The sequence below is a fragment of the Schistocerca serialis genome, chromosome 4 (assembly GCF_023864345.2).
Source record: "Schistocerca serialis cubense isolate TAMUIC-IGC-003099 chromosome 4, iqSchSeri2.2, whole genome shotgun sequence".
In the NCBI taxonomy this organism is placed as follows: Eukaryota; Metazoa; Arthropoda; class Insecta; order Orthoptera; family Acrididae; genus Schistocerca; species Schistocerca serialis.
Window position 1 is genome coordinate 115,351,611 of NC_064641.1, and position 13,722 is coordinate 115,365,332.

At 43.3% G+C, this 13,722-nt stretch overlaps 1 protein-coding gene across 1 annotated transcript in view; it reads left to right on the forward strand.

Annotated features, from left to right (window-relative positions):
- LOC126473149 (huntingtin) overlaps window positions 1-13,722 on the forward strand; it is a 516,516-nt gene that overhangs the window by 324,545 nt on the left and 178,249 nt on the right. The window contains exon 35 of the mRNA XM_050100007.1: window positions 3,134-3,301. Within this exon, the coding sequence (XP_049955964.1) occupies window positions 3,134-3,301 (168 nt within the window). The remainder of the gene's footprint in view (window positions 1-3,133; window positions 3,302-13,722) is intronic.

Sequence of the window (13,722 nt, forward strand, 5' to 3'; positions counted from 1 at the left end):
AAAAAAAGAGTGATAGCCCATAAGCTGGCAAAAGAGTCTGTGCTGTCATGTTTGTGTCTTTGCACTGTTCTTCAATCAGCTACAAATAAGTAGTTACCTTTCCTGATTATGATGATGATGATGATGATGCTTGGTTTGTGGGGCGCTCAACTGTGCGGTCATCACCACCCGTACAAACTCCCAATTTCTTTTACACAGTCCAATTTTTTTACAAAGTACAGTCTAACCACTATCATGAATGATGATGATGATGATAAAATGATGAGGACAGCACAAACACCCAGTCCCCAGGCTGATAAAATCCCCAACCTGGCCGGGAATTGAACATGGAAACCCGTGATCTAGAGGCAGCAATGCTAGCCACTAGACCACGAGCTGTGGACTTTTCCTGATTATTGTTTCCATTACAGTAATAATATGAATATTACAAATCAACAAAAATAAAATGCAAAGTTGAGACCTAACTGCTGAAAATTCAGCTAAAATATTTTAAATTTACACTGCCTACAAAACAATGCAAGCAAGCAAAAGGGGAGGAGGAAGCAAAATGAAATCTCTGTTGAGACGGTATGTGATGTTATTCTGGTGATTATAAAATTGAGTCAAATTGATAAATAATTTCACATTATGAGCCCACTGATCAGTATGATGTTGCACCCCCTCTGGCCAGGATGCTTGCACTGATTTGGTTGGGAAGGGTGTCATTAAGCCATTGTATCACCTCTTGAGTCAAGCTGCTTTTGCAACTGGTGCCTGGTACCACACATACTGACACTGGGACAAAGTAGACATCTGAGATGCTCCCACATGTGTTCTGTTGGGGACAGATCTTGGAATCTTGCTGGCTACCGGAGTACCTCAGCATCACATAGACATTGCCACCTGTTGCCGAGAATTGCCCTATTGAAAGATGGCACCACAGTACTGTCACATGAGAGGAAACACATGGGGATGCAGGATGTCTGTGATGTATTGTTGTGCCCTCAGAGTTGTGTCAATCACTAGGAGACATGACCTAAAGTCATACGTGATGGTCCCTCAAACCATAACACCAGGAATAACATGACTGTGCCTCTCCAAAACATTGAAAGACTGGTGCCTCTCCCCATGTTGCTACCATACTCACCAATGGTGGTCATGGGTAGTGCAGAATCACAGTTCATCACTGAACACAATGCCATTGTCACATCTGAGTGTCCTACAAACCTTGATATTGCATGATTCGATCAGCCAACCAAATGGAGCTCCACAGTGAGGTCACTTTCAAACTATTTTAGGTGCTGATAGTGCTGCTTCAGATGAGTATGTGGCATCTACATGCTCTTCACAATGATCACTCAAAATCTGTCTTGTTTCTGCCCCTTGTATACTCTACCGGGCCTGGTAACAAAACTAAACATAAACAACGCTAACATGCTCTGGTGGTCATTCTACCTTGTGCAGAGAATTCTAGCTATAATCATTTACATACCTACCAGTTATGTGTCCAAAGTTGTGCTGACTTCTGAGCTGGTCTTTGGATGTGTTGCGTTTTTTTGTCATGCAATGTATATGCATTTTAAAGCAGTATAATGTTTTGCTAATAGATTCTGAAATATGTAATTTTTCCTACTTGATATTATGCTTTATAAGGTAATGTAATGAATAATCAATGGAAAACTGCAGTAAATTATATTTATTAGCGTATGAAACTATAGCTTCAATCAAAATTTGATAGAAAAAGTTTCTATTTGCCAAATGGTAGTATATGCATATTCACATAGAATATATTGCATTCACAATGATATATTGTTTTAGTTTTTGAAAGAGGGAAAGGGGATGGAAGAAATGAGGCTGAATATGTAATATAATTGTAGGTAGTGCTCATGGAGAAAAGAGACATGAAAAACGCAAAATAAATGGAAAAATTGAGGAAGAGGTAAGGCAGTAATCAATGTCGAGAGTGATTCAGAAGTTGAGATATAGTAGTTGGCAGGAACCAAGCACATGCTGTGTTTTGTGAGTGAGCCCCTGCAAAATTCTAAGGTATCATTAGAATAGCAAATAGGGTGAAACAGGCACCATGGTCATATCTGTCGTGTTGCAGAGGAACACTAATTTAGGTCCCATATTTGCAGTGGTGATTGTTTCATCACATGTACAGCCAGGAATACTATCTTTAAAACTGGTTCTTCTTATGGACTGCCACATGTCTCTGCTTTCCCTTCATGCACCTGGCCCCGTCATACCCTAATCATTACTTTTCATTTTCCCTTCTGTGCCTATTGCAACTTTCCACTTAATTTTTCCTAATTTGTCTTCTATTTAAAACTATTCACATCTCTACTTTCCTTGGTTCATGTACTGTTTGCTTCTTCTTTCATTATTCTTTGTTGCCACCCATTTTTGTTTCACCTTGAATTCTATTCTCATCTAACCTTCCTCTTTATGTGACATGTCAGCTGTTGTCTGAATCATTGTTTATTTTTCTGGTTATCAGATCTCATTTCATTGTAAAGTTTCATGTTTCCTTTCCCATTGTTTTTTGATTGGCCTCAGCTCCTTGGTAACTTTTGTTATTTAATTCCTGTTTAGTATCATGCTCTCCAGTTATTTAATTCCTGTTTAGTATCATGCTCTCCAGTTGTTTCCTCTCTCTTTCAGGACATGTAGCAACATTTTGTTCTGAAAGGTAATACTAAATACGCATGCTAGTACCTATTCTAGTATTATAAATACGAAATGTTTTTCTAGCTGTATTTTTTTATATTGCCAATTTGTAATTTTTATTTTTGTGAAGTAAATGAAACTATTCACAGTTTCTGCTCCTTGTCAAATATGACCTTGGAGTTTCATTTGCTATGATGTTATTCAGGGGGTGGGAGTGTACCCTTGTGACATCTCTCATTATGGTATATTCTGTCTTGAGGCTCTGTTTGTACTACTTGTTTATGTGATGTTCATTAAATGAACCTCATCTAGGTTTGTTTAACATTTTTGTTAATTTTGCATTTTACTTGTGAAGATAAAAACAGGATGTTTAATATACGGATGACATCATGCAAACATTAGAAAGAATGTATACAATGTAGGAAATTGCACTGATTTCTGTCTCAGCAGTTGGCATGCATGTATGGGGTTTATTTTATTACAGGCTTACCAAGATGCTGGAGTTCCCCAGGCAAGTTACAGTGATCCAGCAACATGCATAGAACTTCAGGAGAAAATGCAGGAGTTGGAAAGCCCCTTGTATGCTGCCTCTCGAGCTGTGTTGTTGCAGCATGTTGCCCATATCAAGAGCCTTCTGCCTCGCCCGCACCAGGTAATCGTGTCTCCACAAAAGGAAAAACATATCATTTAGACGTAACAAAAACTTAGCGTAAAAAAGAATTATTCTCCTGTCATCAGTTCACTTCAGAATTTCTGTTTGTTTGATCACAGAGTCAAGTCTATGAGAGTCAATACTGAAGACTGAACCCACCCACATTCTTTTTAATAATATTATTACTCATGTATAAATAATGGAAGAGGTGAGATAGGGGAAACTTGAGATGAATCTGTAGCAGTGACGTGCTATATTTAGTGGAATAAGCAGACCATCAATTAGTACAGACATGTCAAGGATTGTTATGTTATTTGTGAAATTGTTTAGATATTCCCATATACAAAATGAAAGATGTTAAGTAGGCTGTAAACTGACACTTTCTGCATCATTACAAAATACGCCATGTAAATGGTGAGCAGAGTGTGTAACTGAAAAACTACCTAAGAAGTCAATTCATTCATAATTTGTAAAGTATATTTTATCAGGTTTTATGCATGCAGACATGTTATGGTTTATATCTACCTTTACTTTCAACTTAATTTATAAAATGAGATCTTCTTTCTCCCTTTTACCGATAGTACTCAGTTGTGTCCTACACGACCTGTGTTCTTGTATTAATTAAGACACCCCACATAACAACACAAATTGACTTTTTTCTTAACTTTGTGCCAGTGAGTCTCTTGGCTGTTGCATCTAATGTCTTACAATTCCTGTATGCAGGAATGTTGAAAACCTCAGACTCAACAGCATTACCTGGTAATCGATTGTTACATACATTAAGACAGAACACAAATTTAGAAACATTTAAATAAGTAGATTATGTAGTTGTGAATTGATACTGACCAATTGTTCACTTGTGACAGTAACTGTATATGGGTCCTCACTTGGAAATTTTGAACTGTTTGTAAGGAATATGGTTTCCCTACTATGCTATCAGCCAGACAGCAGAAAGAAATTAATAGTCTGTGGTGATTTCAGTTTAAATTTTCTAAAGGATTCTAATAGGAAAAAGATTTGGAAATCTTATTTGGATCCAACAATTTTATCTCAATAATTAATTTTTCAACAGGATGTATAAAGACAGTAGGACCCTAATTGGTAGTGTTTCTCTTGACGAAGCCCGAAACAAGAAAATAACTATATACCCAGCAACAAATGCTCTCTCTGAGCTTGATGCACAGTTGATTAGTATAAATGAGATAGTGCCTTACAGTATAGATACTCACCAGTGGGAATCAGTTGGAATAATTAATGATTCGAGGACAAACAATTTTAAGAAGAGTTTACAAGAGATGGCCTGGGATGAAATTTATAATGAGCCAAACATTGACGTAAAATTTTTAATTTGTTCCTTAATAAATTAATATAATTATTCAAAAATAGCTTTCCACCTACACTACTCAGTAAGGACACTAAACAACTGTGTAAAAAACCATGGATCATCAGGGAGATTAAATTATCTTGTGAAATGAAAAGATATTTTTATCTGTTGGCAAGGAAAAGAAAGATCCTGCAGTAGTTGTGCAATACAAAAATTACTCAAAAAATCTACAAAGAAAAGTTTTTAAAAAATGGAGGAACAAGAATATTATGACAGAAATCAGTAATTCTGACAAGAGATGTAAGGCTGTATGTAATGTAGTAAAATGAGAAACAGGAAACATCACTATTAATTTGGATGGAGCAGCTATAAATGATTAGTCACAAGTAGCAGGTGTGTTTAATAACACTAGTCAATTAATTTGAACTATTTTTCTGCATATGGTTAGGAAATGAGTGGATTTCTGTAATTTTGGGGTGCAGAATTCATAGACAGCAGAATCAAAAACAGTACGGGTGAACAGTGACAGAATTGAAACAAACAAGAAGTACATATTCAGAACGCAATACCACTTAGTATGTATATAGTAATTGGCTAGATATAAAATCTAATCACCAAGCGGCAGCAGGAGAACACACATAAAAAAAGCGTTTACATATGCCTTCAGAACCAGTGGTTTGTTCTTCTGGCAGAAGGATTAAAGGGTAAGGAAGAGGGGTGAAGGAAAAGGATTGGAGAGGTTTAGGAAAAGGGGTAGAATTCAGCAGTAAAGTCACCCAGAAGCCCAGGTAAGGGGAGACTTACCGTGTGGGATGAGAAGGAAAGATTGATTGTTGGGTACTGCACTGGACAAGATCTTCATCAACCAGTTCTTTAATTACTTCTTCTGCTTCCTCTGTTGGTGTGTATGCTGTTATTACTTTTATACTCCTTAATTTCCATTTTATTCTTAGCTACTATGTGGGGTCCTACCCACTCATCTCTTACAGGGTGCCTAAAGGATGCTGCTTCCTCAGATAGCTATACAACAATTCCAGCAAATCACATTAATGGTTTTTGTTACAATAAAGTAGATTGACAATCCTTAACTTTGTATTAAAATAACATGTCTCAAGTGATGGGTGACATGCAAACAATTAGTGTCCATCGCTATATACAATGTCCATGTAAGCAATTGATATAAGGCACAAGTCTCAGTATAGGATTATTGCTCTTCTAGTGTGCGTCTTCTCTGTTAGTGACGGTCTACCACTCCTCTGCAGCCGAGGTTGGCAAGAGCGGCACTTGTATTCTCTTCCTAAGGAGGCCGCTCCTGTTTTGGTGCTGTCCTAGTCAGTGGACTATTGGCTGACGCTGTCTTACAGCCTTCTCTGCTCTTGCATTCTTCATCTTTGTGCCAGCACTTTTTGTCACGCCAGAACATACTAAGTCTTTCATTAACAGTTCAAATTTTAAAAGACTTTTCCAAAGCTCTTTAGTCATTATAAATCCTCTTCCACATTGGCCTGTTCTTCTTTCTGGTCCAGCAGAGAACACTGATGATGCACACCTGCCTTACCTTGTACTTGCCATCTCACTTCTTGTAGTTCCGCAGTACTGTACTTAAACTTCAATATTATTAGAAGGAAAGTAGCTACTCACCACATAGTGGAGATGCTGAGTCACAGATAGGCATAACAAAAAGATTTTCACTATTAAAGCTTTCGGCCAATGGCCTTTGTCAACAATACACGCGCACACACACACACACACACACACACACACACACACACACACACACACACACACACACTCATGCAAATGCAGCTCACACACACGACTGCAATCTCGGCAACTGAAACCACACTACGAGCAGCAGCACTGGTGCATGATGAGAGTGGTGACTGGGTGGTGGAAAGGAGGAGGCTGGGGCAGGGAGGGCAAGGGATAGTATGGTGGGGATGGTGGACAGTGAAGTGCTGCAGGTTGGGCAGTGGGCAGGGGGGGGGGGGGGGAAAGTAGTGGAAAAGGAGAGAAATAGAGAGTAAGAAATACATAAAAAAATAAATAAGTAAATAAAATGAAAATAATAATAATAAAAATTAAAAAAGACTGGGTGTGGTGGTGGAATGATGGCTGTGAAGTGCTGGAATGGGAGCAGGGAAGGGGCTGGATGGGTGAGGACAGCAACTAATGAAGGTTGTGGCCAGCAAGGTTACGGGAAAGTAGGATATATTACAGGGAGAGTTCCTACCTGTGCAGTTCAGAAAAGCTGTTGTTGGTGAGAAGGATCCATATCAGCAACAGGGTGTTCCACTTGTTTCTTGGCCACAGTTTGTCGGTGGCCATTCATGCAGACAGACAGCTTGTTGGTTGTCATGCCTACATAGAATGCAGCACTGTGGTTGCAGCTTAGCTTGTAGACCACATGACCACTGGTTTCAAAGGTAGCCCTGCCTTTGATGTTATAGGTGATGTTAGTGACTGGACTGGAGTAGGTGGTGGTGGGAGGATGTATGGGACAGGTTTTGCATCTAGGCCTATTACAGGGATATGAGCCATGAGGTAAGGGATTGGGTATGAGCCATGAGGTGAGGGGTTGGGAGCAGGGGTTGTGTAAGGATGGATGAGTATAGGTTCAGTGGACTGCAGAATGCCACAGTGGGAGGGGTGGGAAGGATAGTGGGCAGGGCATTTCTCATTTCAGGGCATGACCAGATGTAATCGAAACCTGGTAGAGAGAGTAATTCAGTTGCTCCAGTCCTGGGTGGTACTGAGTGACCAGGGGGATGCTCCTCTGTGGCTGGTTGGTGGGGCTTTGGGTGGTGGTGGAAGACTGGAAACACAAGGCATGGGAGATTTGTTTTTGTACAAAGTTGGGAGGATAATTACAGTCAGTGAAGGATTCAGTGAAAGACTCTGTATATTTTGAGAGGGACTGCTCATCACTGCAGATGCTATGACCACAGGTGGCTAAGCTGTACGGAAGGGACTTCTTGGACTGGAATGGGTGGCAGCTGTCGAAGTGGAGATATTGTTGGTAGTTAGTAGATTTGATATGGATGGAGGTACTGATGTAGCCATATTCAAGGTGGAGGTCTATGTCTATGAAGGTGGCTTGTTGGGTTGAGTAGGACCAGGTGAAGCAAATGGGGGAGAAATTGTTGAGGTTCTGGAGGAATGTGGGCAGGATGTTCTCACCCTCGATCCAGATTTGAAGGGTCATCAATGAATCTGAACTAGGTGAGGGGTTTAGGATTCTGGGTGTTTAGGAAGCATTCCTCTAGATTGCCCATGAATAGGTCGGCATAGGATAGTGCCATGCAGGTGCCCATAGTCGTACCCATCTTTTTTTATTTTTCTTCCTCTTATTTTTTTTATTTATTTATTCATTTTTCTTTATTTATTTCTGTCTCTTTCTCTCCTTTTCCCATACTCCCACCTCCCCCTGCCCACCACCCAACCTGCAGCACTTCACTGTCCGCCATCCCCATCATACTATCCTTCCCCTTCCCCTCCCCAGCCTCCTCCTTTCCCCCACCCAGTCGCCACTCCCATCATCCACTGGTGTTGCTTCTCACAGTGTGGTTTCAGTTGCCTGAGAGTGCAGTCATGTGTGTGAGCCGCATTTCTGTAAGTGTGTGTGTGCGTATGTGTGTGTATTGTTGACAGAGGTCATTGGCCAAAAGCTTTAAGTGTGAAAATATTTTCGTTGTGCTTATCTGCGTCTCAGCATGTCCGCTATACAGTGAGTAGCAACTTTACTTCACGTGATATTGTTACATTCCATCTTGGATTTTCCATTGTTTGATTGTACTTAAATTTCATGATCTCTTCAGCTGTCATTTTTCCAGGTTTCAACATTGTTCGTATATTCCATGTTACTATTTTTCTTTGCCAGAGTCATGCTTTGATGTTGCATGCAGTCTCTTGTTGTGGTTCCCAAATATGACATTCTTACAGTGTGGGGTTATCAGCTCCCTCACCCAACAGTACCCTGGAGGACGTGGATTTTTTTTGTGGCTCCTCTGCTGAGGTCTGTAGAGCTGGGGAAGCCCTGCCAGTAGCTAAACTGCTGCTGACATAGGCCTTCTCCTCTTTCACGCTCATAGACACTCCTGCCTGACACTGGAGATATCTTTGATAAGGTGGTGTCCCTTAAAAATTCAGAAATCATATGTGATAGAACATTTTTAAATACAAATTCTGATTCTACATATCATAATACATGATAATTGAACTATCACATCCCAGATACAAAAGGGCTGTTGAGTAGTGTCACATTTGTTAAATGTAATAAAAAAAATGTAGGGACAAACAGGTAAAGAGGAAAAACTAAGAGAGTGTATTGAACAAGAAACTTACATAAATTTCAGTCATATGGACATCTCACCTACTTCTTCTGAAATTAGAGATAATATTCTCTCAAGAATAAAAACTCATCCAGGTTTGATGTGGTTTCCAGCAGAGTACTAAGGACTTGTTCCTTGTTCCCATATAATAAGCTCTCTCATTTTCTGAAATGTGCGTCCTAACTCAAGGAATTTTCCCAGAGAGATTGAAATATGCCATTGTTAAACTCCTCTGTAAGAAAAGGTGATTGGAGAGATTTCAATAGCTACTGACCTGTTTCACTTCTGACATCATTTTTCAAAATTTGTGAGAATGCCATGTATTCTAGAATAGTACTCCACCTGAGCAGCAATGGTATTCTCAGTAAATCACAATTGGGATTTGAGAAGAGTTGCTCGAATTGGAATGCCATTAACACATTCCCTCACCATATTTTATAAGCGCTAAATAACAAAATAGCACCTGCTGGTATTGTCTGTGACTTCCTGAGGTATATGACTATGCAAATCACATTATTGTTGTGAATAAACTGATGTTTTATGGAATTAATGGTACAGCAAACCAATGGATAGTGTCATATCTAACTAAAATACACTCCTGGAAATGGAAAAAAGAACACATTGACACCGGTGTGTCAGACCCACCATACTTGCTCCGGACACTGCGAGAGGGCTGTACAAGCAATGATCACACGCACGGTTTAGCGGACACACCAGGAACCGCGGTGTTGGCCGTCGAATGGCGCTAGCTGCGCAGCATTTGTGCACCGCCGCCGTCAGTGTCAGCCAGTTTGCCATGGCATACGGAGCTCCATCGCAGTCTTTAACACTGGTAGCATGCCGTGACAGTGTGGACGTGAACCGTATGTGCAGTTGACGGACTTTGAGCGAAGGCGTATAGTGGGCATGCGGGAGGCCGGGTGGACGTACCGCCGAATTGCTCAACACGTGGAGCGTGAGGTCTCCACAGTACATCGATGTTGTCGCCAGTGGTCGGCGGAAGGTGCACATGCCTGTCGACCTGGGACCGGACTGCAGCGACGCACGGATGCACGCCAAGACCGTAGGATCCTACGCAGTGCCGTAGGGGACCGCACCGCCACTTCCCAGCAAATTAGGGACACTGTTGCTCCTGGGGTATCGGCGAGGACCATTCGCAACCGTCTCCATGAAGCTGGGCTACGGTCCCGCACACCGTTAGGCCGTCTTCCGCTCACGCCCCAACATCGTGCAGCCCGCCTCCAGTGGTGTCGCGACAGGCGTGAATGGAGGGACGAATGGAGACGTGTCGTCTTCAGCGATGAGAGTCGCTTCTGCCTTGGTGCCAATGATGGTCGTATGCGTGTTTGGCGCCGTGCAGGTGAGCGCCACAATCAGGACTGCATACGACCGAGGCACACAGGGCCAACACCCGGCATCATGGTGTGGGGAGCGATCTCCTACACTGGCCGTACACCACTGGTGATCGTCGAGGGGACACTGAATAGTGCACGGTACATCCAAACCGTCATCGAACCCATCGTTCTACCATTCCTAGACCGGCAAGGGAACTTGCTGTTCCAACAGGACAATGCACATCCGCATGTATCCCGTGCCACCCACCGTGCTCTAGAAGGTGTAAGTCAACTACCCTGGCCAGCAAGATCTCCGGATCTGTCCCCCATTGAGCATGCTTGGGACTGGATGAAGCGTCGTCTCACGCGGTCTGCACGTCCAGCACGAACGCTGGTCCAACTGAGGCGCCAGGTGGAAATGGCATGGCAAGCCGTTCCACAGGACTACATCCAGCATCTCTACGATCGTCTCCATGGGAGAATAGCAGCCTGCATTGCTGCGAAAGGTGGATATACACTGTACTAGTGCCGACATTGTGCATGCTCTGTTGCCTGTGTCTATGTGCCTGTGGTTCTGTCAGTGTGATCATGTGATGTATCTGACCCCAGGAATGTGTCAATAAAGTTTCCCCTTCCTGGGACAATGAATTCACGGTGTTCTTATTTCAATTTCCAGGAGTGTAATACTTATATATCTAAAAACAAAGATGATGTGACTTACCAAAGGAAAGCGCTGGCACGTCGATAGACACACATCCAAACACAAACATACACACAAAATTCAAGCTTTCGCAACAAACTGTTGCCTCATCAGGAAAGAGGGAAGGAGAGGGAAAGACGAAAGGATGTGGGTTTTAAGGGAGAGGGTAAGGAGTCATTCCAATCCCGGGAGTGGAAAGACTTACCTTAGGGGGAAAAAAGGACACGTATACACTCGCACACACACACACATATCCATCCGTACATACACAGACACAAGCAGACATTTGTAAAGGCAAAGAGTTTGGGCAGAGATGTCAGTCGAGGCGGAAGTACAGAGGCAAAGATGTTGTTGAAAACAGGTGAGGTATGAGTGGCGGCAACTTGAAATTAGCGGAGGTTGAGGCCTGGCGGATAACGGGAAGAGAGGATATACTGAAGGGCAAGTTCCCATCTCTGGAGTTCTGACAGGTTGGTGTTAGTGGGAAGTATCCAGATAACCTGGACGGTGAAACACTGTGCCAAGATGTGCCGGCCGTGCACCAAGGCATGTTTAGTCACAGGGTGATCCTCATTACCAACAAACACAGTCTGCCTGTGTCCATTCATACGAATGGACAGTTTGTTGCTGGTCATTCCCACATAGAAAGCTTCACAGTGTAGGCAGGTCAGTTGGTAAATCACGTGGGTGCTTTCACACGTGGCTCTGCCTTTGATCGTGTACACCTTCCCGGTTACAGGACTGGAGTAGGTGGTGGTGGGAGGGTGCATGGGACAGGTTTTACACCAGGGGCGGTTACAAGGATAGGAGCCAGAGGGTAGGGAAGGTGGTTTGGGGATTTCATAGGGATGAACCAAGAGGTTACGAAGGTTAGGTGGACGGCGGAAAGACACTCTTGGTGGAGTGGAGAGGATTTCATGAGGGATGGATCTCATTTCAGGGTAGGATTTGAGGAAGTCGTATCCGTGCTGGAGAGCCACATTCAGAGTCTGATCCAGTCCTGGAAAGTATCCTGTCACAAGTGGGGCACTTTTGGGGTTCTTCTGTGGGAGGTTCTGGGTTTGAGGGGATGAGGAAGTGGCTCTGGTTATTTGCTTCTGTACCAGGTCAGGAGGGTAGTTGCGGGATGCGAAAGCTGTTTTCAGGTTGTTGGTGTAATGGTTCAGGGAGTCCGGACAGGTGCAGATTCGTTTGCCACGAAGACCTAGGCTGTAGGGAAGGGACCATTTGATGTGGAATCTGTGGAAGCTGTCATAATGGAGGTACTGTTGCTTGTTGGTGGGTTTGATGTGGACGAACGTGTGAAGCTGGCCATTGGACAGATGGAGATCAACATCAAGGAAAGTGGCATGGGATTTGGAGTAGGACCAGGTGAATCTGATGGAACCAAAGGAGTTGAGGTTGGAGAGGAAATTCTGGAGTTCTTCTTCACTGTGAGTCCAAATCATGAAGATGTCATCAATAAATCTGTACCAAACTTTGGGTTGGCAGGCCTGGGTAACCAAGAAGGCTTCCTCTAAGCGACCCATGAATAGGTTGGCGTATGAGGGGGCCATCCTGGTACCCATGGCTGTTCCCTTTAATTGTTGGTATGTCTGGCCTTCGAAAGTGAAGAAGTTGTGGGTCAGGATGAAGCTGGCCAAGGTAATGAGGAAAGAGGTTTTAGGTAGGGTGGCAGGTGATTGGCGTGAAAGGAAGTGCTCCATCGCAGCGAGGCCCTGGACGTGCGGAGTATTTGTGTATATGGAAGTGGCATCAGTGGTTACAAGGATGGTTTCCGGGGGTAACAGATTGGGTAAGGATTCCAGGCGTTCGAGAAAGTGGTTGGTGTCTTTGATGAAGGATGGGAGACTGCATGTAATGGGTTGAAGGTGTTGATCTACGTAGGCAGAGATACGTTCTGTGGGGGCTTGGTTACCAGCTACAATGGGGCGGCCGGGATGATTGGGTTTGTGAATTTTAGGAAGAAGGTAGAAGGTAGGGGTGCGGGGTGTCAGTGGGGTCAGGAGGTTGATGGAGTCAAGTGAAAGGTTTTGTAGGGGGCCTAAGGTTCTGAGGATTCCTTGAAGCTCCGCCTGGACATCAGGAATGGGATTACCTTGGCAAACTTTGTATGTAGTGTTGTCTGAAAGCTGACGCAGTCCCTCAGCCCCATACTCCCGTTGATCAAGTACCACGGTCGTGGGAACCTTGTCCGCCGGAAGAATGACGATAGATTGGTCAGTCTTCAGATCACGGATAGCCTGGGCTTCAGCAATGGTGATGTTGGGAGTAGGATTAAGGTTTTTTAAGAAGGACTGAGAGGCAAGGCTGAAAGTCAGAAATTCCTGGAAGGTTTGGAGAGGGTGATTTTGAGGAAGAGGGGGTGGGTCCCGCTGTGACGGAGGACAGAACTATTCCAGGCAGGGTTCAATGTGGATAGTGTCTTGGGGAGTTGGATCATTAGGAGTAGGATTAGGATCATTTTTCTTTGTGGCAAAGTGATATTTCCAGCAGAGAGTACGAGTGTAGGACAGTAAATCTTTGACGAGGGCTGTTTGGTTGAATCTGGGAGTGGGGCTGAAGGTGAGGCCTTTGGATAGGACAGAGGTTTCGGATTGGGAGAGAGGTTTGGAGGAAAGGTTAACTACTGAATTAGGGTGTTGTGGTTCCAGATTGTGTTGATTGGAATTTTGAGGTTTTGGGGGGAGTGGAGCTGGAAGTGGGAGATTGAGTAGATGGGAGAGACTGGG